Consider the following 26,381-nt stretch of genomic DNA (forward strand, 5'->3'; position numbering starts at 1 on the left):
AGGACGCAGAACATTAGCAACACGGAGCATTTAATGAGTCTAGGAAGAAGGGATGAGTTTCGGGAAAATGTCACTTGCAGCAATGTAAACAGGCTTCTCTCATCTCCTGTGCTGGGGACTCAGTCTCCAGGTAGGAGCAGAGCTGTGAGTCTGGAGAGATCAGGTTCTCCAGATGGATAAGGGGAGCCTCGGCGGGAGGCCAGAGGGGGGTTGCTGTGAACTTCAGGTCCTCTGAGGTCGGCTGGATGGAGCCTCAGTGGCGTTGGGTGGAAATTAAAACTCCATGCCAGGTGTGCTTTCAGGAGAAGCATTTGCTGTGATCCCAAAGCTTGCCCCCCCACCTCCCAATTCATATGCTAAGATGGTGATTTGGAAGATGGGACCCTAAGGAGTGATTGCATCTCAGTGATGGAGTCCTCCTGGAAGGCTACCATGGCAGCTTGACAGCCTGAATTCAATCCCTAGGGTCCAGACAAAGGCATGAGGAGAGATATGACTCCATAAAATTCAGTTCGACCCCCACAAGCATCCCTTTGAACAGAGAGAGCCAGGGCTGGAGAGATGTCAGCAGTTGAGAACACTGGCTGCTCTCACATAGGACCCAGGTTTGGTTCCTGGCACCCACGTGTTGGCTCACAACCATCTGTAACTCCAGTCCCAGCAGGGCGTGTATAAACTAGAGAGTGGTCCACCCTCCCCAAGGTCGGCCCTCAACTTTGCATCTTAGCCTCCAGATCTCAGAGAGTCAAACACTGCTGTGCTTCTCCGTTCATGGTGCCTTGCTTTAGCTGCCATGACAGACTCAGATGGAGGATGGTGTCTTGTGAAGGAGTGAAAGGTGAGGGCTAAGATCACCCACTGCATGGCCCATTTCAGGTGGCTCTTGTCGCTGGGCCACAGAGGGACCTTGTCCAAGTGGTTCCAATTGGCTCTGCCCAAAGCTACCCAAGCAGTAGCTCGGCATGTGGCCCAGGAAGGCTAAAAAGTTGTTGGCTACAACACGCTCTCCTATCCTTCTTCCTCTACAGTGCCAGACAGCATCATCACCAAGGCTCTGGCTGAGCGTCTGAGCCAGCAAGACTGCACCCAGAAAGGGTGGGTGCTGCACGGCTTCCCAAGAGACCTGGACCAGGCACGGATGCTGACCTCTATGGGCTACAGTCCCAACAGGTGAGCTGCTTCCCCAGAGGCCCTCCCGGGCCCTGGCAATCTTCTTCCCACTGGGGACTCAGGTGATGGTGGTGTGCCACCAAGAGTTTCTAGTTGGTGCACATCGCCCCATTCCCCATGCATCCCACTCCGTTTACCCTGTGAACCCAGAGTCAGGCTAAGGTTCAAACCTTGCTGCAGGTTGTGGGCTTGAGTTCTAGTTAATGTTGCTCTGGGTCTGTCCACACGCATGACCTGCCCTTTGACATTCTTAGGTCTACCTCTGTCTGAATTTTCTGTTTCCCATGTCTATTTCTCCAACACTACCACACTGGTGAGCCACTTGAGGTTTTGTGTGCGTGTGTGCGGGTGACTCGCTGAGTTCTCTTTCCACTTTATGTGGGTTCTGGGGAGCAAACTCAGGCTGCCAGGCTTATGCCATGCCATCTTGCTGGCCCTAGACACTTTAGTTTTGTGACATATGTCAACACAATATAGGCATGGCCCTCTGACTGTGCCATCTCACTAGACCCTTCAACATTTTATTACACTCATTTATTCACTATGGAGTGTGTGCGAACCTCTGAGCTATTATTGTTATTGTTGTTGTTATTATTATTATTTGGTTTTTCAAGACAGGGTTTCTCAGTAGCTTTGGAGCCTATCCTGGAATTACCTCTTGTAGACCAGGCTAGCCTTGAACTCACAGAGATCCACCTGTCTTTGCCTCCCGAGTGCTGGGATTAAAGGTGTGCTCCACCACCCGGCTACCTCTATATTCTTAATTGTTTATTCTTTGGCTAATTGTTTAATAGTTACTTTGATCAATATATAATCAAAACTTAAAGTCATGTCATTAAACATATGGTCTAAGTGAAACATGTTTATTTTATGCTCAGATTTGTACCCTCACCTGTGACTGTTTGTTGCTCATGCTGTCTGCAGGAGCCCCTTAAGGACCAAGTGATTTGTTAACTTCTCATTGATATTTCACTTCTTTCTCTGTTGGTTTGCTTTTAGGGTTGGGTGCCCCAGCCCCTCCACCCACAAGCTACTCCCTAGCCCTGTTATTTAAGTCAGGATCACTATGTGGCCCTAGTTGGTCCCATTGTCTCCCTGGGCTGCAGGGGCACTGTCAAACCTGGCGGCATTGCCTCTCTGATGGTTCTTATTGTTTCATATGGCTTTTGCCTTATCTCTTCTGGTGGTGTGTTATTTGTCGGGTACTTTTCTGCTCACTAAGAGGGGAAGAATTTCTTCTTTCTCAATGCTTTGGGGGGGGGGTCACCACATGGCTAGTGAGCACCATGGGCTTGGGCAGGACATGATAGGGTACATGTGTTTGTTGTGGTCTTTACTGCCTGTGACCTGGGGACCTGGTATAATCGCCAAAGGCACAACCCCAGTGACCTTTTTCCTCCAATTAGACCCCACCTCCTAAAGTTTTCAGAACCTCCCAAAACAGCACCACCTGTTGGGACTCAAGTGAACAACATGGAGCCTGCAAAGACATTTCCAGTTCAAAGCACAATAGAACACACTGGTTGGGATTTGGAAAAAAAAAAAAAAAAGATTCCACTTCCAGGTTTTTGTTTATTTAATGCAGGATCTCCTGGATCTTGGGCTGCCCTTGAACTCACTAAATAGCCGAAGATGACTTTGAATTCCTTCTCCTCCTGTCTCCCCCTCCTGAAATGCTCTGATTGCATATGTGTACCTCATATCCAGTTTATGTGGTGCTGGGCATTGAACCCAGGGCTCTATATATGCTAGGCAAGCATGCTAGCAGATGGAACACACCCCAATCCTGCCAGTCTTAATAGCTGTGTGGAACCTGCATGCTCTGGCCAAAGAGCTGTACACACTCAAGAGTAGTTACCCCAGAAGGAAGCTGGCTCAAAAGCAGCTCATTGGCTTACTCAGCCTGAGTTCTTACAGAACCCAGGACCACCTGCATAGGGATGGCCCCACCCACAGTGGACTGGGCCTGCCTGCATCAGTTAAGAGTCAAGACAGTGTCACACAGACATGGCCACAGACAAATCTGGTGGCAGTGTTTCCTCATTGAGGTTCCCTTCGCCCAAGGTAGCCTGTGTCATCCCGACAAACGCCAGCCCAGCCTCCCTCCCTGGTATCCAGTAAGACACGGAAGTAATGGCGGGAAAAGAGAGGATGAAACAATAGCACACTAGGGAGGGCACAGTGGGGAGGGCACAGTGGGGAGGGCACAGTGGGGAGGGCACAGTGAGGAGGGCACAGTGGGGAGGTCCAGCCACCTCACAGTCACCTGGGGTGCTTGCCTATTTAAATAGAGGAAGAATGGGGCCCAAGAGGCCGCATAATTAAGCAGCCCTGGTGGAGGTGCGCTTCTGGCGGTCATGTGTCAGCCTGGGTATGGCAATGATTCAGATAAACTTGGTTCCTTGGGGTGACCTCCGCCCCCCCCCAGGTGCGGCCACTTAGAGACAGCTGTTCTCTTTGGGCAAGGTCAGCCGCACGAAGCTTTTCTGTTCCTGTAGTCTAAGTGATTACAGCTTTAGGACAGCGATTGGAGACCTGCAGATGCCTGTGGGCTCTAGAACAGGACGTTGTAAAAGCTGACAATGTCTGAGTTCCTAGTATCTTGGCATCTTCAACCTTGAACGGGATGAGCTAGGTGAGGCAGGCCGACACTCCTGATGGCTGACCTGCTCGTACAGAGTACAGAGCCCAGCCGCAGACTGGAGCAGTGCAGAGGCCAGGTTCTCATGCCGGTCCTGCTGTGTGATGACCTGGTTTCCCACGGGCCAACCTGCTATCCTTTCATATGCGGCAGCCCCTCAGAGTCCAGAGGGGGGATCTGTCTCTTCCTATTTTCTCGGGGTGACTACCATTGGGTTCCTACGTGAACTGGCTTCTCTCTGGGTCACCTGACCTGCCTACTGGAGCCTTCCTTTGCCAGCACTAAGGGAAGTCTCTTTGTCTTTCTTCTGAATCGGAGTTGACTCCTGAACACCTCTCCCCATTCCTAACACCCTCTTCCTCCTCCCCACTACCCTCCATTCATAGACATCAGCTTTCTCCTCTCTCCCACCTTCAGTTCACTGACACCTTCCCCCTACCCCTCTACTCCTGATATCAGCTCCCCCTCTTCCATTCATGACACCAGCTCTCCCCTCCCCTGCCCCCCTCCACCTCCATCCCTGGAAACCAACTCCCCCTCATTCATGGACACCAGCTCTTTCTCCCCCCACTCCCACCCCCGTTCCTCCATCCACAGACACCAGCTCTCCCTTTCCCCTCCATTCACAGACACTGGCCCTGACCCTGTCTTGTGCTGTGAGTGTTGGGAGCAGAGACAAACACTGGGTATCTACGTGCCGGTCTGTTACATGAGCTGTTGTCTAGGTCTTCTTTGGTTAAGACTTGCTTTCTAGAACTATGACAGTTTCCTTTTCCTGTTTTTAACTCATGAAGTCCTCCTCTGCAGAGCCGGATGGAGCCATGATCACCAGCTGTTTACACAGTTCGGCCTCGTGTTTATTAATTCTGATCCATCTTTCATTTGAATGGATTATACGGAGTCATTTTCAGCAGGGCATGTAAACACTCGGCTTTGCATCCCTAAGTATGTCTCTGTCTTACCTTCCTGTAAACAACATCTGGCAGAGTTCTTGACGGCGTCCAGCACACACACACACACACACACACACACACACACACACCAGCATCCTAAATCATTCCTGCCTCTGACATCGTGTGGGGCTGAGGCCCTGAGGATGTTAGGATAGCGTTCCCTCCCTCTGCTCATTCCTTCTCTCTCTACCATCTTCCCTCTTCTGCTCTTCTTCCATCCTGATTTCCCACCCTCCCACCCTTCCTCATAGCCTCGCTCCCTTCCCTTCCTCCCTCCTTCTCTTCCATCTTCTCTCCCTCTTCCCCTCCCTTCCCCTCAGACCAGAGGTGCTGACTGCTTTCCTGGCCCTTTGCCTGTCTACGAATGATGAGCGCAAGGGGCAGGGACCAGTTCCTATGCTCAACTTTGCCTCTCCTTTTCTTCTCTATTACTTCCTCTCCACTGCTTGGTTCACTCCTTCTCATGGCTCCTTCTTTAGTTCTAGAAGCTTCTGGTGTCCCCTTGGGACAGGTACCTCCTGTCCTTTTAACTGTGGTGGTGTTCTACTCATTTGTGAAGAGCCTCATCATCTTAAGTTCTTGCTTCCGCAGAGCCTGCCCTCTCTAAATTACCCCGAGCATACGGATGCAGTTTTATCTAAAATGCCCTTGTGTTTTGAGGAGTGATTTTTCATCTAAAGAGCACTCATGGTCTTTTTTATTAACTTTTATCACTTCCCTTCCCTTTCCAAGACACTCCTGTCTGTTTCGTAAATCATCTGTCTTTGGAGAGGCCCGTGTGTGTCTCACAGCCGCAGGAGCTGGTGTCTCAGGTCTGACAGGCACGGTCATAATTTACCACAAGTTTGGCTGCTCCAAGCTGCAGATTTAGTTGGGCTGTGTTCTTTCTCTGAAGCTGGAAGGAGAGGCAGCCACCCTCTGTGGCTCATAGCTCATCACCTTCAGGCCAGCACCTGACCCCTCTGCACCCATTGTCCTTCAAGGAGACCCAGGAACTAAGAATGACTGGACACACTGAGATCCCTAATCTGCCTCATTGCCTAGTCCTTTGTCCTCGTGGACTCTGGGGATTAGGAGGTAGACGTATTGCCATCATGTCAGGGGTCAAAGGACTGAATGTGTCGCTTATGAAAATTTTGACAACAATGAAAGGTTTTTGAACCCATGAATTTGAACAAAATGATTTGTAATCTAACACATTGTGAACCTAAGGTACCTCTGACAGTGATCGCCCCTGTTGCAAGGTGCGACCTCACTGCAACTTTGGTTCTAAACTCATATATGCACTTTGCCTTGTGTATGACATTTTGTCATACGATGCCAAAGAACATGGACCCAAACATGCCCGGCTCAGATCGGAGACTATGGTATGTTATAAACAGCAGTGTTAGTGTGACACATAGAAGTTTCTGCTCTTCTGGAAGCAGTGGCTTCATTATGGCAAACAAATGCAGTAGATATTTCTCTGCTGTCATTTTTCAGCATGTGAATAGCAGATTATTATGTTTGGGAGTTGTACTGTGTTGAAATGTTTGGGTTTAAAATTTGCTGTTTCGCTGACTTGGGTTCCATTTTTAAAATTGTTAAATTAGGGTTTGGGATGTAGCTCAGTTGGCGGGGCACTTACCAAGTGATAGGGTCAATCCCCAGAGATATAGAAAGCCTGGGTTTGGTGGCACACATTTATTATCCCAGGACTGGGAGGCAGAAGCAAGAAATCAGAAGTTCAAGGTCACTCTCAGCTATATAAGGCAGCTTTGGATGGCCTGGGCTACATAAGACCATGTGTTTAGAAAAAAGAAGTCACTCAATTGGGCTGAAGAGATGGCTCAGTGGTTAAGAACACTTTCTGTGGTTGCAGAGGACCTGGGTTCAGGTCCCAGCATCTACAGCAGGTGGCTCACAGTCACTCGTAACTTCAGTTCCAGGTGATTTAAAAACATAAATTGCTTAGGCAGTGCTGGCACACTTTAATCCCAGCATTTGAGAGGCAGAGGCAGGCAGATCTCTGAGTTTGAGGATAGCTTGGCCTTCAGAGCAAGTCCCAGGACAGCCAGAACTGTTTCACAGAGAAACCCTGTCTCAAACCAACCAACCAACAACAAACAAAAACAAAGACAAAAATGTTATTCAGAATCGGATGGTGATAGTGAACACCTTTAATCCCAGGACTTGGGAGGCAGAGGCTGGTGGATCTCTGTGAGTGTGAGGCCAGCCAGGTCTACAGAGAGAAACCATCTCAAAAAAACAAAAACAAAGCCAGGCACGGTAGCACATGCCTTTAGTTCCAGTACTTGGAAGGCAGAGGCAGGTGGATCTCTGTGAGTTTGAAGCCAGCCTGCTCTGCAGATTTAGTTCCAGGACAGGCTCACTGCCTTATGACCCGGCTCGAACCCTCCTGAGTCCCCAAAGACTCCGTATCGTGCACAGAGACACTGGCTCATCCGTGTTGACTGCTGCTGTATCCACAATAGCTAGGGAATGGAACCAGCCTGGATGTCAACTGGTAGACGGGTAATGTGAATTGAGTATTAGTCGGGGTTCTTTAGGGAAACAGAACTTACAGAATGATCTCTACATAGCGAGAAGGGGATTTAATAGTGACTTGCAGGCTGCAGTTCAGCTCATCCAACGGTGGCTTCCTATGAATGGAAAGTCCAGGAATCCAGCCATTGCCCAATCCATGGGGCTGGGGATATCTCAGCTGGTCTGCAGTAGACGCTGGAACTCTGAAGGAGTAGATTCTAATGCCAGTGAAGGAATGGATGAGCTAGCAAGGGACAGCAAGCAGGCAAGAGTGGAGCTTTATTCTTCCATGTCCTATACAGGCTCCAGCAGAAGGGGTGGCCCAGATTAGCCGCGGGTCTTCCCAGCTCGGGAGAGCTGGAGTAAGGTGTGCTTTCCTACCTCAAAAGCCAGATCAGAAGTAGATCTTCCTACTTCAAATGAAGCAAGGATCGCTCACAGGTGTGCCCTCCGCTTTTGGGTTTTAGTTAATTCTCTTTTGTGGATCTTAGCTTCGTATGTGTGTATGTGCGTGTGTGCATGCATGCGTGTGCATGTGCACCTGTGTATGTGTGCATGCATGCGTGTGCATATATGTGTGTACATGTGCATGTGTGCATACATGCGTGTGCATGTGCGCCTGTGCATGTGTGTGTGCATTCATCTATATGGGAGCAGCAGCAGGTGGAGGTGTCGGGGAACTGGAAGGGGACTCCTGAGAGCGTAAGAAGGTGGTGAGAGGGAGTGTGGGGTAGCAGAACACCTGCTGTGTGGACACAGAAGAGGGGATTTTATTCAGCTATTCTGAGGGAAAGAGGACTCACGTGGGGACTAGAAGTGGGAGATTCAGAGGCAGGGAGAAGACTCAGCCAAAACCTAGAAGGAGTTAAAATGCCACAAAGAAATCCGCTACTTTGCATGCTGAGATAAAACATCTAGAAAAAAAAAAGTGTCACTTTCCTGGGGAGGAAAAAAGAATTCCCAACAACCTCCAAAATGGCCCTCAATACAGGCCTGCCATTTTGTGCTGTGTGTTGGTGTAAGGCGGCCTTCTCCACATTAACTATAAAATCAAGAGATCCACCAAATCTGTGTCCTGTAGTATAAAATATTCTGCCAAGATTGAATTCTCCTCTGTATGCAAATTTTTTTCCTCTTTAATTGAAGGTAAAAATGTTTTTACTAAAGAATTGTTTTAAACCAACCTTCCGTATGGCTTATCATCACTGTTTGGTTTGCACATCTACTCTATGCGGGGCCGCGTGAACATTTCGCAGTGAAAGGGGGTCGTGAGTGACAAGAGCTTTAAAAGCCCTGGCGTGAGTGGCCTAGGAGCCCAGGCAGAGGACACTGGATCTCCTGGAACTGGAGAACTTGGTCAAAAGCCCCAGGGACTAAGGTCAAAGGCAGCCACCAAGGGTGTCAGGTCGTCTAGTCCCCAGGGCACGGGAATATGGAGTGTCCTTTTAAGGGAGGGTATGCAGGTGTCACCTACAGGGGAGGGAACCAAGTGCTGGTTGTATAAAGCAAATGACTTTTACATCTTGACTCAGGGCGCCCAGGCGGTACAGAAAGATTGACAAGGAGAGGGTGCTTGGGATCTGGGTCACCCAGGAAGACTATTCAAGAAGCAGTTTGGTTTCAGGCAGGCTTGCAAGTGGACACATCTCCATTCACCTTGGAGTTGGGTTTTTAAAATCACTTTCTAAATACTTTGTAAATATTTCCAACCTAATTTATTTGACCCTAGTCCACAAAACAGGCAGAAAATACACAAAGATGGCTGCCTATGATGAGGTCTGCTCCTATGCCCTGGTACATGTCTCCGTGTTTCCCCGGCACTGCGCTCTCCCTCCTCCCTCCTCCCTCCTCCCTAGGCTCCCTCTCAGCTTTGGACTGAACATTCTGGAGATTAATTCAGAAAGGGCTTTCAACCACGAACCCCTCACATCCGGATTCAGCCGGGAAGGAGAGAAATGTCCTAAAGTGTGTCCGCCCCGCGTGAGGACAAACGCCAGAACTGTAACTCTGGTCTAGGTGTGATGCTGGTCATAAAACACCCCAGCCCGGTGTTGCCGGCTTGACACTAGGAGAAAATCCTGGCAGAATTATAGCCATGAGGCCAGTCTAGGGATACAATACAGAAACCTATAACTCAGATACAAAAACAATCTCCAAAGGCCCCACAGTCACCCACCCTCCTCTTTTTTTCCAGGAGGATTCAATGGAATTAGAATAAAATAAATTTACATATATATCAATTTTATTATTAAAATATATTCACACTAGTAAATAGAGTTATTGGGGACGGGCAAGCTTCTCTGTGTGCCAGACTCAAAAATAGACCTCTTTGGCTTATCAGAAAACAAAGTTATTGTCTCCTCACCAAATATAAATCTCTTCTTCGAGCCAATAAGCACAGTGTGTTCAAATGCAATGCTTTGTCAGGCTCCTGCCTCATAAACCCACAGCCCATAATAGTAAATTACATTCCACCCAGCAGTATCAATCTCTCCGCTCTAGCATCTCATGGTGAGGGAAGCCCGGCAATTGATGTGTCGAAAGCAAGGAGAAAAAAGTTATTTGAGAACAAATAAAATGGGCTATAAAGTTTGTTAAAACGTAACAATAATAGGGAGAAACAAAGAGGAAGGCTGCCGAGGCTGCGCATAGAAGCCTGCCCTCTGCATGCAGCCAAATAATTCACTTCGCGCTGCAAGTCTGCAGCCTTGTCTTTTCTCTGAGATCCATGTTCGCTATGGAGAGGGAGGTATAAGCTCTGAAGGATGCCTGGAAGTTTGTCGTATCTCAGACAACTGGGTATCTGAACCCCTACTTTTCCCTGGTACCTTAGCCCCCACTTCCTCCCCAGGGCCTCAGTCATAACTGTGGATCCTAGAAAGGGAGGTGAGAGAAAGGGCCTCGATGGATCTCAGGTGCCATTTAGCAGATACTAGCAAGCGTTCTTATGATGCTGTCTTCTCCAGTGTCCCTCTCTCTGTTCATTGGACTAATTTAGACCATCAAGAACACTCTAGAACACTGCCCATCTGTGGCTAAGACTGTGCCAAACCGGAAACTGCTGTCAAGGTTCCTTGGAGGAAATGGTGGAATCTGAATTCACTGTTTTGATGTTTTCTAAGCGGGCCATGTGAGTCTTGCCTCCAGAGGTTGGCTTGTCTCTAGCAAGGCCAAGGGCTCTCCCCGTAGCTGTCAGCATCCTGCTGGTTCTGGGTATCTTGCTGCTGATGTTTTCTGTTGGTCAGACACTTCACATAGCTGTTACCTCCAAGGAGCCAGAGGCCAGCTGCTACAGAGGGAGGCCTAAAAACCAGCCCTGCATACCTGGGGCTGAGGCTACACCAAAGGCAGCCTGTAACTCCAGTTCCAGGAGATCCAATGTCTTCTTTTGACCCCTGCAGGACCAGACACATTTGTGATACACAGACATACGTACCAACCCTTCCATACAGCCAAGCTTTCTTTCCTGTTTCCCCAGGGCCAGACCATCCTTGGGTCGGTCCCAGACTGATAAGCTTCCCTTTCTCAGCTTCTTGTCCGTCCTCTCCCAACTTCCCATTCGCTCTTTATTCTCTGCTCTAAGGCTCATTTCTCCACTTAGGTTAGGGTTCTCCTCCTCTCCTCTCCTCCCCACTCCTCCTCCTCCTCCAGCTCCCCCTCCTTCCTACCAACCTTTCTTCTCCTTTTCCCCCTCCACACTCCCTCTTCTTCTCCCCCTCCTTCCCCTCTTCCTCCTTTCCCTTTTTCTCCCTCCTCTTCTTCTCCTCCTTTAAAAAAGTAAGCCGTTTATTTTTTAATTCTTTAAATATTTTTTTTTACCTGCTGATCATGGTAGCACATACCTTAATTCCAGCACTGGAAGACAGAGGCAGGTGGATAACTATGAGTTCAACGACAGCCCGGTTCACATAGTGAGTTCCAGGTAACCAAAACTACATAGTAAGACCTTGTTTCAATAAAATTTTAAAAATTATCTTATGTGTATGAGCGTTTTGCCTGCATGTATGTCTGTGCATTGCAAATGTGTCTGGGCCTGCAGGGGTCAAAAGGGGACATTGGATCTCTTGGAACTGGAGTTACAGACAGTTTGAGCTGCGGTGTAGGTGCTGGGAATTGAACCCAGATCCTCTGAGAAAGCAACCAGTGCTTTTAATCATTGATTTTTAATTACATTGTATTGGACTAAATAAGGCCATCCATCAAGTGTGCACTGTGCATTGGGCCTACCCCTCGCTCTGTTCTCCTCTCCTTTCTCTCCTGCCCCAGCTCCCGTCAGTCTCCCTCATCCCCCTGACAGGTCCCGTCTTTCACATCATTCGTGCAGAAATAATTTTATACATATTTATAGAGTTCAGAACCCACAAATGAGAGCAAATGGGTGACATTCATCCTCTCTCTCTCTCTCTCTCTCTCTCTCTCTCTCTCTCTCTGCTTTTATTTTATTTATTTTGTTGCTGTTGTTTAGAGACAAGTTTTCTCTGTGTACCAGCCCTGGCTGTCCTGGATCTCACTCTGAAGAACAGGCTGGCTCCTTTCAGAGATCCACCTGCCTCTGCCTCCTGAGTGCTGGGATGAAAGGCATGCACCGCCCTTACACGGTGACGTTTAGCTTTCTGAGGCCAACTTAATCCACATAATGTGATGATCTCCAGGAGGTACACATTTTCCTACAAAGGACACGACTTTGTCCTTCTTTACAGCTAAAAGGTCCATTGCGTACATGCCCAATACTTTCTTTCTCTTTCAGTCTGTTATTGAATACCTGACTGGTTGGTTTTTGTTTTTAAGACAGGGTTCCACTACGTGGCCTTGGCTGGTCTAGAATTCACTATGCAGACCGGGTGGTTTCAGACTCAGATCCAGTTCCCTCTGCCTCTTGAATGCTAGCTCAAAGGTGTGAGCCACCACACCTGGCTTGGACAGCTAGTTTGAGCCATTGTGTAGCGCTTAGGCCCTGCGCAGCATTAAACACTGGTGTGACCTGTTGACTTGGAGTGTAATTTTTTTTTCTATTTGCTCTATACTCTTTGTTGGGTCCACCACTCAACTCCCCAAAAAAATGCACAAAGTCTTATTTTTACTTAGAAATGCCCTTGTTTCTAGCTTTTCTTCTTCTTCCTCCTTCTCCTCCTCCAATATTTATGTATTTGTTTGTTTATTATGTATACAGTGGTCTGTCTGTATGTGTGCCTGACGGCCAGAAGAGGGCACCATATCTCATTCTAGATGGTTTTGAGCCACCCTGTGGTTGATGGGAATTGCACTCAGGACCTCTGGAAGAGCAGCCAGTGCTCTTAACCACTGAGCCATCTCTCCAGCCCCTAGCCAGATTTTCTTTACTTAAATTTTTCTGTCTCTCTCTTGCCTTTGGCCTTTTACCTTTCTGTATACCTTTCTTTGCTTCTTATTCCATGGCTTGTTGTGTAGCTAGATGGCTGGCCCTTGGAGTGCTCCTCTCCTCCTTTTGTTCTGGATCCTCTCTTCCCAGATTTCTCCTCCTATTTATTCTTATTGCCTGCCAGACCGGCCTGTTTCTCTCTCCTGCCTAGCTATTGGCCATTTAGCTCTTTATTAGACCAATCGGGTGTTTTAGACAGGCACAATAACACAGCTTCACCGAGTTAAATGCAACATAAAACAGTACGACACACCTCTGTATCATTAAACAAATGAGCAGACCAGGCATAAACAAATGTAACACATCTTAAAATGATGTTCCACAACCCTGAGTCCTCACACAGATTCCCAGGAGTGATGGAGCCGGGTCCTGGGGAAGATCACCTTTTCAGGCCTCCGTGCTTGCTTGCCCGGAGGCTGAATGAGCTTACACTACAGTTTTCTACGCATCCTCACCAACATGTCCCTGTTTGTTCTCTTAATGACTGCCACTCTGACTCAATGTAGTAATGTGGTTTTGTTTATTTGTTTTGACAAGATTTTCTTTTATTTTAAAGTATTTGCATGTGAGTGTTGAGCTCGTGGAGGCCAGAAGAGTGTTGGATCCCTCAGAGTTGGGGTTGCTGATGGCAAACTGAACTTGGGTCCTCTGCAAGAGTAGCACTTACTCTTAATTCCTGAGCCCTCTTTCCAACCCCTCGGTGTGTTTTTATTTGCATTTCTCTGATGACAGGTGACAGTGAACAATTTTCCTGTGTTTATTGGTCATTTGTACTCCATCTCTTGAGGGCTGTCTGCTCATTTCATTGAGCCACTCACTCACTGGATTATCTGATTGCTTGTTTGAAGAGGATGCTTTCCCCCTCCCCTCCTTACCCCCTCTTCCATGAATGAGAATCATGGGGACTGGGTCTTTGTGGAGTGACAGTGTCCTCCTTTCATCTTATCAAATCCATTCCACAGCTCCAAAGTAGGTTTAGTCAGGGAAGATGCCTGTACTAGAGAAGCTGGGGCCAACAGAGACCAGCCCCAAACCCGGCTCCTAAGCCGTCACTCTTCCCAGCAGCGTGATTAGTGCTCATTTCGGTGACAACATTTAGCCTCAGTTTTCTCGTCTATAAAATGAAGCAGTAATCACTAATCTCTCAACTTCCTAGCACCTCCGCTCTAGAGGGTGAAAGGAGTGTGTGTGTGTGTGTGTGTGTGTGTGTGTGTGTGTTTGTGGGGGGGATGTCTGTGTAAAGGGAGGGTGATACAAATTCTGCAGCTGAAATACTCTAAAAATGAGCTGGCTCCACATGGTCCCCCACTGGGGAGACTCACTCAAATATAGAGTTCTCTGGTAGAGCAGGTTGCATACACCCTCCCAGAAGCAGCAGGGAGATTTCTCTATGTATTGAGTGTAAACACATTGTTTCAAGACAGTCGCCACGCAGTCGCCATGCACAGTTGCCATGCACAGTCGCCACGCAGTCACCATGCACTGTTGCCATGCACAGTCACCATGCACAGTCACCATGCACAGTTGTCATATGCACTGTCTAGTCCCATCTCAGTAGAAGTGGAAATGGCTGCATCATTTCATACTAAAGATGGCCGCCCATGATGCAACACTAGTACAAACAGTTCCTTGTCATTATTATTACTAATTATTAATTATTTGTGACAGGATTTCCTGCGGTCTAAGCTAGTCTTAATCTCCCTCTGTAACCAAGGATGGCCTTGAACTCCTGATCCTCCTGAACTCCACCTGTCAGCTAGTTCTGCTAACATTTAAATCGTGGAATATTCTGCTGCGTTGTGAAGTCCAGCCCTGTATTGGCATGTAGTTCATATGCCCAAGCTCTCTTGCTTTTCTTTCAAAGATAGTTATTCTTCATTCTGTGTGACAAGTTCCTTGATAGAACAACATAGTGAAGCCCTTGGATAAGGCTCGGGCCTCTTGTAATCACCGCAAAGTGAGGATGTTACCGTCCTTAAGAGGGCAGCAGGAAGAGCAAAGGAAATTAAAATGCAAAGTAGGATTGCTCGTGCAAAGCACATGCGCGCTCTCTCTCTCTCTCTCTCTCTCTCTCTCTCTCTCTCTCTCCCTCCCTCTCTCCCTCTCTCTCTCTCTCTCTCTCTCCCTCCCTCCCTCTCTCTCTCTCTCTCTCTCTCATTATCACCCGGTCCTTCCAGGAGGCTCTCACATCTCTGCAGCTGATCCTTACGTGGATTAGAGATAATAAACAGCCCATTAATGAAGGCCTGAATGAAGAAATGGAGTTGGGCTCCGCAGCAGAACTCGGCGGCTGGCAGAGGTTAATAACTCCATTACCGCAGCTCTACGCCTGAGCTGCCCGACCAGCAGGGTGTTAGCCTTATCTTACTCCTCATTAATTGAGCTAATAGAACCCGGGTGACCCTGGCTTGCTGCTGTCGTCACAGAGTCTGGCAGACATGGGCTGGAATACTTATCACCGTCTGGACTGGGATGCCTCTGGCTTGAGGGAGATTTTTTTCTTGAGGACATCTCAAACTCCACGGCCATCGTCTCAACAGATCTGTCTGCCACAGAGATCCCCGCATTGCCTGGTTGTTTTCCACAGGCAGAAGCATAGCCAGGGCCAGCTGCTTCCGATGGCTCCTCTAGGCAGGTGTCACTCTGGGTTGCAGGCATTAGCTTTCCTGTGGATGACTTTAAACTGGGTGTAGTTAGTACCTCATGCCTGTAATTCTAGCACTTGGGAAGCTGAGACAGGAGGGTTGCCATGAGGTAAAGGCAAGCCTGGACTGCAGAGTGAGACCCTGTCCCAAGACATTCACACACACACGCATGCACACACACACAGCACACATGCACGCATGTGCACATGCACACACACACTCTGACTATGGAGGAAGTGACCATTGTTTCAGCTAATCCTCTGAAGTCAAGGGTGAAAAGAGTCAATGTGTCCCTCTGTGAGACATCAAGGAGTCATGCGCACCCATTGCATAGGAGCCTCTGAGATCATATTTACACGGGTGTCCATCTATAAAAGCGCGTTCCCTCTCTGCCTCTCCTGTAGTCCCATAAGAGAAAAGATCCTTTAGGGTCCAGCTGTGTTCAACCTGTGGCCCATGAGACATATGAGGCCAAGTGCAAGTCAGCTATGCCTTCAACCCAACACAGAATCACAAACTTACTGTGTGTGTGTGTGTGTGTGTGCGCGCGCACCTGTGCGTGTGCATTTGTGTGCGACTCTGATTGCACAGTTCTTCAGTGTGATCTTCATAGATGAAATTGCTGTGTTGCAATGCAAAAAGTGAGACATGGCCGAGTGGCAGACATGACATAGTGACATGCAGATAAATGCAAGTCCAGGCTTTGTCACTCACAGGGAGTGAGAGGGAGCTGCCAGGTAGGCCAGGCAGGGGTCATACCCAGCCACAGCTTCTAGAGCTCATGAGTACAGGCAGGTGTGTTACCTAGAGTTCAAGGGCTTCCTGTACTCTGGCTAATTTAAATAATTTCCCAACTCCAGGCTTCTGCTGGCGTATAGGGCTTCGGTAAGAGCAGTGGTTGGCATGGGGTTTTAGCAAACCACTTGTAATGGGGAACCAGACATTTTTGAAATTTATTTATTTTTAATCATGTGTATGTGTGTGTGCATAAATATGTGTCATGTTTGTGAGTGCCTGTGGATCCCTGAGCTGTTGTCATAAGTAGCTTGGCCACCTGACATGGGCACAAGAAACTGACCCCAGGTCCTCTGGAAAAGCAATATATGCTCTTAACCACTGAACTCTCTTCAGCCCCAGGCACCAAAATATTTAGCCCCAATTTCAAACTGGGCCTTTTGAGACCCTGGTGTGATAGAGCACAGCTTCAATTCCAGCATTCGGGGAGGAAGATGCAGGTAGATCTTTGAGTTCAAGGCCAGCCTGGTCTACAAAGTGAGTTCTAGAACAGCCAGGGCTACACACACACACACACACACACACACACACACACACACAAACTTGTCTTTACAGACCAAAAACCAAAGTGCGCGTGTGTGAGTCCTTTTGTAGTGTGGTATACTGCCCTGGATGGGATGGCCTATGCTGGCATTGGATGCTTGACCTTGTGAAACTAAGGCTTATTCAGGAACCCCACCCCCACCCCTCTCATCTCTGCATCCTGCAGCACAGTACCCCTTCTGTATCCCTCTGCCATGCCATGCGGGGCCTGGGCTGTTTCTTGTGTACTATCCCCAGTACAGACCATCTTTTTGAGCTGCTGGCCCAGCTACAAAGGTGCTTATTATGCCTACTGTACTTGGAGCTAGCCCTGTGGCCGGCCTGACAGTGCTCTCAGCAGGCGGCAGCCTTCATTGTAGCAAAGCTAAGTGCCCCCCACTTGTAAGCCACTTCCAGGGTTGAGGATGGGGGCCTGGAACAAGATGCCTGAGTGTCTGAGCTCTGAGAGGTCTGAGGTCAGAGGGCAGGATGCCCAGGGAGCTGAGTCTGGGTCTGAAGACAGAGGCACGCCCACCCTGGGCCCCAAACCTGGCAGTGACCAGTTACAGCAGGGAGGGGCATCAGCCCACAGCCCTGGAGCTGTAATGTGTTAATCTTTCGGTAAATAGGAAATGGAGTGGACAATGAGAATGTTCTCATTATTTTCCTGCCAAGAGACTGTTGACATTTTACCGCTCATTTCCAGTGTTTGTGTAAGAAAAAGTCTGGGGACGAGACCCCCAAGCAAATGGAGGGGGTCACACGGCTTTTTTTCCTGGGTTAAAACTTACTTGATGGCAGTCTGTTACTGGGTTTGTTGTCTGTCTCCGAGAGCACAAGAGCAATTACTTTGGAAGCAATGACATCAGAAGTGTCTGCTACCTTTGGCCTCTGCCTGCAGCCAAGAGGATTTCACAGTGTGTCAAAACCCATGAGTCTCAGGGTCAGAGAGACAAGGTGGTCTCCGTGGGCCCCATGGGGATCCTGGGACTTGGGAAGGGTTCCATATGGTACCTCAGGGTGGTAAACAGCAGGTAAGCCTACGAGAGATGGCCAGTACTCTGGGGAATCAGCGGGTCTTAAGGAAGAGTCCCCGAAGACTCGGGCTGGCTTAAGAGACAGTTAAGTGAGGTCTTCTGAAACCTGATTTTGTGAGCTGGGCCAGTGAGATGGCTCCGTGTGGAAAAATCTTGCTACCAAACCTGATGACCTGAGTTTGATTCCTGGAAGCCAAAAAACAACAGATACAAAGTCCAGAGGTGTGTACCGGAGTTCAGTGTTCTTTTTTATTGTTAGCCAGTGTTCCCTAAGTGTTGTACAGAGATGTCAGAACTGTCTGTAGCACCGACCCCACTTTCCTGTGCCCCCAGGGGACCTAGGAAAGGTTCTTTGTCCCCTACTCTTAGCATGCTGTCACAGTTAATCATCATCTTGACTAGCTTCTCCAGAAAGGCTTTACTGAGGTGGGAGGAGCCACCTAGGTAACAACACCATCCCGTGGACAAGCCACCCAGACTGAATGCGGAAGCAAGCTGAGAACCAGTGGTCTTTACTGTGGATGCAGTGTGAACTGCTGGGTCAGGACTCTGCCTCTGTGGCTTCCCCACCAGGATGGACTGTGAGCCGAATAAGCACTTCCTCTCTTCAGTTGTTGCCTGGCAGATGTTTGGCTGTGGCAAGGAGAATAGTTGGTACAGTAAGTACGTGTGCCATTTGGAGAGAAAGAACTGGCCTTTGGGTCTTCCTGTGTCTGCGCTGCTGAGTTCCATGGCCAGGAATTGCCCCTCTGCTCAACTTCACTCTCCCTGGGACCCTTCAGGACCCACTGTCTTCTCTGACAAAGCCATCTCAATTCCTGCTCCCTGTGGATTCCAGGCTCTCATTAGAGGCCCAATGCTTTGCATCCAACCAGAACCAGGTTGGCCCAAGCTAGCAGTGAGTAAGACATCTGAGAAGATAAACATGCCTTCTGCAAGGCAGAAATCAGATCAAAGCAATCTCCTGCCTTGGGTGGAGAGTGACAGGTGACCTTTAACAGAATGGAGCCCAGGGTAGTTGGCATTTGAGTGGCGCCATGATGGAGATGCCCCCATTTGAGAGAGGCACGACGCTCAACCGTTAACTTAAATTCATTTCCTGGAGACGGGCGAGCACCTGGCAATATGAGCCGACTTGGGGAAATGGTGTTTGTTTTTCTTCCCTCGGAGGAGACTCAGGAGACATCAGTGTGGGCTTCAATTTCCAGCTTCCTCGGAAGTATTAAATAAGTGCTGAACTTCTGAACCCAGCCTCCAGCGGGAAAGCCAAGACCCCTGCCAGATGAGGCGGCGCGGGGTGGGCTGCGGGAGCCCGTCCTTCCTAAATATCAGCTAAACCATTTAATATCAAAAACTTTCCAGGAAAGTCCTCCACAAATACAAGTGTGGCTTTACTTTTTTATGAGATTGTGAAACTCTGGGCACTGCTGTCCCTGTTGAGACCCCAGATGCCCCCGCATGGACAGGTGGGTCAGCCCCCACACACACACCCCGCTACAGTGTGGCACCTCTGTTTCCCCCCCTAGGCCTCTGCCTTTGGGGAATGTATCCTAGACACAGAGACAGATCCACATACCAAAGATGTGCCAGGTGAGGAGCCCAACCCTCTCCTTCCCAGCCCCACCCCTTCTCTTCCTGCCCTCAGGCCTCCGCTCACCTGCCACTTCTGTTTCCTGAGCATGGCTTTTCTCCTTCCAGAGAGCCCTGTGGGTTTTCACACAAATCCTTTCTTTTCTAAAGGCCTAGCTAAAACAGTGCCTCCTATAGGAAGCCCATCTTGATGTCTGTTCTCTCCACGTAGGCCCAGAACGACACGAACCGTTCCTGGTGTGACAGGCCAGTGCTTGCTTTTTGCAGTGTTTGCTAGGCAAGCCCCACTTGAGTTCTCAGGACACCAGGGGAAACAAAACCCAGGGTGCTTTGCCATCACGCGTCTTCCATTCTGGCTGGAGTGAGGAAGGATGACAACAGCCAGCATGCGCACGACGCATGACAGGCTAGGTTCCATGGAGAACAGGCGAGATGGGAAGATTGGAAGGGAGAGGAAGGAGATGTTTTGGATTCTTGATGGGTGACGATGGCACACACCTTTAATCCCAGGACTCAGGAGGCAAAGGCGGGTGGATCTCAGTGAGTTCGACACCAGCCTGGTCTACAAAGCAAATTCCAAGGCAGCCATAGTGACACAGAGAAACCCTGTCTGGGGTGGGGGCGGGGGAGAAGAAAGAAAAGAAAAGGAACATGTTGGATTGAAGGTGACCAGGGAAGGCCTGTGTGACACCGAGCAGACTTGCAGAGGGAGTGGAAAGACGCGGGTCCTTATGGTTCATTGTATTTATGAGTGCTGAGGCTTGAACCTGGGGCCTTATGCATGCTGAGCAAATCTCTACCTCTGAGCTACATTCCAGACCCCTGTGTTTTAACAGGACAGCTCAGATCGGGTTGTGATATCTCACACCTGTGATCTCAACACCAAGGGTTCAGAGGTAGCAGGATTGCTTCAAGTTCCCGGCCAACTTGGCTGACATAGCAGTCATGACTCCTCCCACGGCCTCTCTCCTTAGTTTTAGACTCAGCCTTCGACCCCATGTCCTCACAGGCCCTGCTGCCCGTCTGGATCCCGTCTTCCCCAGGACACTCAGAGCGTGCTGGCCTCAGCCCCTGGCTGGCCTTGGGCATCCTAATCACCACAGCAAAGCCCCATCTCCAGATACAGTTGCCCTCTGAGGTTCTGGGGGCAGGGCTTGGTCATATCAATCTCAGGGGCCATAGTTCAGCACGTAGAACACCCAGGAGGAATCTGTGTAAGTCTGGAGCGGGTGGGTGGAGTGGAGCGGTTGGGCCTCTTGGCTCTCGCAGGCCCAGTGCAGTCCCCTGGGTCCTAGAAGTGAGCTCCGGCCATGTTGGTTTCTTTGGTGGTTCCAAACATGACATGGCTGTTCATATGGTGCAGTAGAAGGCTGAGAGCCTTGAGGGAATTTTGGTCAGAATGTTCTAGATTGATGGAGCCCCACCTCTCCTCCTCCCCATCATCCAACTTTCCTCAGGCATTTCCAAGCTTGGCACTTTCCTTTCTGGGAGACCCTTAATACATCCATCAGGGTTGATCTGGAATTTTTATCGAGAGCTTCCTACACGGTTTTCGTTCTGCGCCCTCAGCTCTCTCCACCCAGTCCAGACTCATCAGGATGTAGACAGCCTCCCGCAACTTAGCCTGCTGGCCTCAGAGAGGAGGCCCTAATGGGGCTCATCCCACTAGGTCCCCACTCATCTGGTGCCTGTTTCTAGAGCTGCTGTGTTCTAGAGACTACGCGCAGGCTTTATCAGCCTCAGTCCTTCAGTATCTGTGAGGTGACTGGTAATCCTGACCCAATTCCACACCAAGACAGAGACCCTGTACATCCCCTGGCATATTGGCCAGGGTTCCCCACATTGGGTCAGAGCTTGGGGTGAGCAGTTATCTGATGGTAACCTGATTCAGTCTGGGAAACTGTCTCTTCTGCCTGTTACTAGGTTACAAAGGGTCCGGGGCCACCTTCCAACCCCCCTGCCCATCCCCTCTACTCTGTCAAGGCAAGTCCAGGATCCTGGGCTCTTTTCTCATTCCATGGCTCAAATCAGAAAAGCCCACCCGGAAGTGCTTCAGGCAGCAGCTGGTTCACCCTCCTCGTGGCACTGAAGGCTCAGAGGGACTAAGCCAGTCTCCCGGGTGCTACCACTGTTGATTTGGGGCGACCCCCTGCCCCAGCTGGGGGCTTGGCAGCAGGCTGAGTTGGTTTTGCCTTTGCTGTTAAATGCCCTATTCTACAGGTGAGGGGCAGAGCTACCCACCAGGCCTTCCCGAGTCCCTGTTAGCTTCCCTGCCCAGCCTCATGGCTCTGGATCTTGGGTGGACTGGACTGCATTTTACCTGGTGGCTTCTCCATTGGTTGTTGTAGCTTTGTGCCAGATGTGACACTGGGCAAGAAGCTCTGGGAGGGCCGCCCGCCCTCCCTCAACAATAATTAGCCTTGTAAGACTAATGGAGGAGATCGCGTCTAATTACCCCATTGAAGGCCCAATTATGCGATTAGCTATAAGCTAATGATGAGAAGTGCCTCGCATTTGCATAGCATTAAGTTAATTGCACCATAAGCAGAGGGTCGGGTGGGTGATGACGGCAGGATTGTGTTTCTGAAAGGCTCCTAATGACCAGAGAGGACTGTCCGCTGACAGCTTTATTAATTAACAGCGATCTGGTTACAGGCTGGAATGGCACGCAGCAAAGGCCAGGCTTCTCGGAAAACATGAGGAATGGGGTGGTGGGGGCTTGCTGCTGGTTCTCAGGCACAGCCCCAGCCAGGCTGGAGGCAAGCTCATGGGTACCTGCAAGAACTGTTCTGGAGAAGCGTTCCCATTCTCGCTGGGCCCTGCTGGCTGTGCTTCTTGCACACACTGGCTGTTCTCTGACCTTCATTAGCTGTGCTTCTGTGTGAGCCAGGCTAGGGACTCCAGCATCACCTGTGGTCCCTGTCCCGGGCTCTTCCACAGAGGGTCCCTCTGCTGCTTATCACCCGCAGCGTGTAGAGGCCGCACCAGGTCCACCCGGTGCTCATGTTTGTCAGTGAGATTTTCCGAGTGTGAACAGTCTTGAGAGATCCTAAAATAAATAAACAGATATCAAGATTCCTAAAGACTCGGGAGGCCGGGAGCAGCAAGCAGGGCCCTGCTGTACTGTGATTTTGATGTCCCTTCCCAGGAGGCCAGCCACCATGGATTTCCACCTTCCACTGTCCTTCTTTCCTCATCTCACCTGCCACCTGGTCCCTGGTCTTATCCCTGGCCTTCGGGATTCTGTCCTGGTCACTGTTTGGAGAATGAGTAATGAAACCAATCCGAGCAGATGGCTGGGCAAGGACCCAGTGGCCTCCCAGTGAGCTCTAAGACCATAGCTTTTAACAAACAGAGTCACAGGTACTTGTGGTCCAGCTTGCCCCTTCATCTGCAAGCAAAAGTAACATGCTCTGTAGCTGGAGCCATAACTCCCTAGGCACCAGGAAGCCTTACACTGTCCACACATATTACAGGGCGTCCGAATGCCCTCTGTTGGCAGAGGGCTCAGTTGTTTTTAGTTTTTTTCCCCATGGTAGATGTTGATGTAGCCCCCACTGTTGTATTTGCGTTTGGTTTATGCTTCTTAGGAAGAACTCGCAGAAATAGGATTGCTATGCCAACTCAAAAGCTAATTACTCTTTTAGTTGAAAGGGTCAGGGCTGGAGAGCTGGCTCAGTGGCTATGAGCACTTGCTGTTCTTGCAGAGGATTTGGGCTCGAATCCCAGCAACCGCATGATGCCTCACAACCATCTATAGCTCTAATTCCAGCGGATCTGATGCCCTCTTCTGGCCCCCTGAGGCACTGCATGCATGTGGTACATATAAACCCATACAGGCACACACAGAGACATATAATTAGAAATAATATAAATAGCACTCGGGAGGCAGAAGCAGGCGGATCTCTGTGAGTTCGAGACCAGCCTGGTCTACAAAGCTAGTTCCAGGACAGGCTCCAAAGCCACAGCGAAACCCTGCCTCGAAAAACCAAAAAAAAAAAAAAAGAAATAATATAAATAAATCTTTAATTGAAAGGCTGGGCATTCATTGAAAAAGAAACTTTAAAGGAAAAAATTGAAAATTAATTATTTTAAACTTCTAACTTAGCATAGGAAAGTAATAAATCCAAAGACCATCAAGAGATTGCTCTAAGACAGACAGCGTTGGCGCACGCCTTTAATCCCAGCACTCAGGAGGCAGAGGCAGGCAGATCTCTGTGAGTTTGAGGCCAGCCTGGTCTACAAAGTGAGTTCCAGGACAGGTTCCAAAGCTACAGAGAAATCCTTTCTCAAAAAACCAACCAATTAATCAAACAAACAAAGCACAGGAATGAGTGGAGAAAAGCTGCAGCCCCCGAGGCCGGAGGTTGGCTCTTTGACAGAATTAATGAGGTGGTAAATGTCTAGCCAGGTTCGTCAGTAGGCAAATAAGAAGATAAACAAGCTTATAATACCGTAGAAATTGTTACACAATCCTTATAGAACAGATTAAAATGATAGGAAAAAATGTTACTGTAACTTAGCACAGTAAATTTGGAAGCATTAGCAAAAAGGACATATTTTTAGGAAAAATTGTCTTACTAATATTGACATAAGAACTAGAAAATCAAAACTAGGGCTTGAACCTAGGCCCTTCTGGTGCTTTGTACCATAAGCAACCTTCCCAGCCCCTCCAATTATATCTACTTACAGCTACAGAATAAATGGACTCAAACACAAATTTCCTCTCCCCCAAACACCAGGCCCATATGGTTTTTTTAAGGGAAATACACCAAGACATCTACCAAATCAGTCATCTTTCCACAAATAAACCACTTCAAGAAGATGGAGACTGAAGAAGCACACCACAACACATTTAGCAAGATGAATAGAAACTTATAAAACCCAGGGGTAAAATGAGGTCGAAAAGATACAAGACACTGAAATTCAATGTGATTCATAAATAGAGTTGACAGCTCCGGAATATTAGCCAATTCAATCCAATTGCATATAAAGACATTCAAGGGCAGGTCATACATCAGAAAAGTTAGACTTGAATTCACCATAGTCTGCCTCTTAGGGCAGTACTCCCTTCTCTGGAGATAGAGGCAGAAGGATTATGGGTTCAAGGCCAGGCATAGCAGACAGACAGATAGATAGATTGACCGGAATAATAAGTTAAAGGAAAAAAACCCCTGCCTATTTAAAAGATGGAAATAAAGCATTTGATAGTATTAAATATAAAACATCACTGGCTATAAATGGAAAGGAATTTTTAACCTGATATAGCATATCTTCCCAAACTATACTGTCTTAGTTAGGGTTTCTATTGCTATGAAGAGACACCATGACCATCGAAACTCTTACAAAGGAAAACTTTTAATTGGGGCTGGCTTAAAATTCAGAGGTTTAGTCCATTATCATCATGGCAGGAAGCATGGCAGCACGCCGCAGACATAGCGCTGGAGAGGCAGCTGTGAGTTCTACATCCAGATTGGCAACAGGAAGAGAGAGCGACCCTGGTCCTGGCTTGAGTATCTGAAACCTCAAAGCCTGCCCCCAGGGACACACTTCTTCCAGCGAGGCCACACCTCCAATAACGCCACTCACTATGAGCCTTTGGGGGCCATTTTCCTTCAAACCACCACATTTCCCAAACACAGACCTCTTCAGGGAAGCGTTCTAAGCTTGTGCTAAGACCAAGTCTGAGGTGATTTCCATTTTTGCCGTTTCTATGATACATTACCAAAGAGCAAAGCACCAATAAGAAGAGTGAACAGCGTGGACTACAAGAACTAGACGCCCCATCTGTAAATGCATGTTTGTTTACAGCAAGAAAAGCTGAAGAGCCAATGGCAGGGCTGAGGATGTGGCTCAGGTGGTAGAGAGCTTGCCTCGCATGTAAGAAGTCAGATTCAATCCCCAGTGCTGCCCAAAAGTGGGTGTGGTAGTTGCATGCCCATAATCCTAATCGCGTGGAAGTGGGAGCAGGAGGATCAGAAGTTCAAGGTCATCCTAAGCTATGTACAGAGCTGGAGGACAGCCTTCGACACGTGAGACCCAGGGTAGGGTATCCTACAGACTTCTCCACTTACTACAAAGATACTGTTTAAATGGGGAGGGGCTGGTGAAATGGCTAAGCGGGTACTTACCTGATTCCAATCCCAGAACTCATGTAAAGGGGGAAAGAGAGAAGTGATTGGATAAAGTTGTACCCTGACTGCCACACATATGCCCCCCCATACCATCAGCGCACAATAAATATTCTAAAAGATTCTGGATGTGGTGACACATACACCTTTGATCCCTGCATTCAGGAGACAGAGGCAGGTGGATCTCTTCTGAGTTCCCAGCCAGCCAGGGCAGCAGACTGCTGATGGTATAGAAGTTTTTGAGCTCATTATGTGGTTTATGTAGAAAAGCAAAGAGTCAAGAGCATTCCAGAAGAAGGGTAAGGTGGGAGGGCTTGCCCGACAAACACGAAGGCTGGTTTGAGACAGTAGGTGCCAGCACTGGAATAAACCCTCTACCCAATGGGATAGAGTCCAGAGCCCAGGAGCAGCTCACACCCATGAGTACTCCTTGATGTGGACAGAGCAGGAAGCACAGGCCAGTGTGAAAAGGTGAGTTTCTCAGTGAATAAGGCCAGAGACCACCTATGAATATCAAAACTCTGCAAGTGGCATTACCAACCTGTGTTGTCCACGGGTACCACCCACAAGCAGAGAGCTCCTGATGTGCGGTGGGGACAAGGACTCATACGAAGGTTGTGTATGCTCTGGAAATGGCTGTCACCAGGAGCCAAAGGCTGGCTGTGTGTGTTAGGGACAGCAGGCTGCAAGGCTCGGGAACATTTAAATTGCAATGTGAGCAATGGCCTGGGGCTGGGAAGTCTGCAGCCCTCCCCAGGCTAGTGGTTCAGCTCAGTTGAATTCCCACCCCTGGGCTCAGGCTGTAGAGGCACCTGAGCTCTTGGAAGCTTAATTGTTCCCTAGGAGCAGTGATGGGTTTTATATGTGACTGTGTCTAAGTGACTGTTTTCTTTAAGAATGGCTAACACCCAGAACAGTGCAGTTGCTGTGTGTGTGTGTGTGTGTGTGTAGGTGTGTGTGTGTAGGTGTGTGT

At 48.9% G+C, this 26,381-nt stretch overlaps 1 protein-coding gene across 2 annotated transcripts in view; it reads left to right on the forward strand.

Moving 5' to 3' along the window:
• Ak8 (adenylate kinase 8) overlaps positions 1-26,381 on the forward strand; it is a 125,146-nt gene that overhangs the window by 63,676 nt on the left and 35,089 nt on the right. For both annotated transcript variants that reach the window (XM_050155076.1, XM_050155077.1), the window contains exon 11: positions 1,029-1,170. In XM_050155076.1, coding sequence (XP_050011033.1) covers positions 1,029-1,170 — 142 coding nt within the window. The remainder of the gene's footprint in view (positions 1-1,028; positions 1,171-26,381) is intronic.

This window comes from Alexandromys fortis, unplaced genomic scaffold (genome assembly GCF_014885135.2).
Source record: "Alexandromys fortis isolate MF-2015 unplaced genomic scaffold, M_Fortis_MF-2015_v1.1 scaffold_72, whole genome shotgun sequence".
NCBI lineage: Eukaryota > Metazoa > Chordata > Mammalia > Rodentia > Cricetidae > Alexandromys > Alexandromys fortis.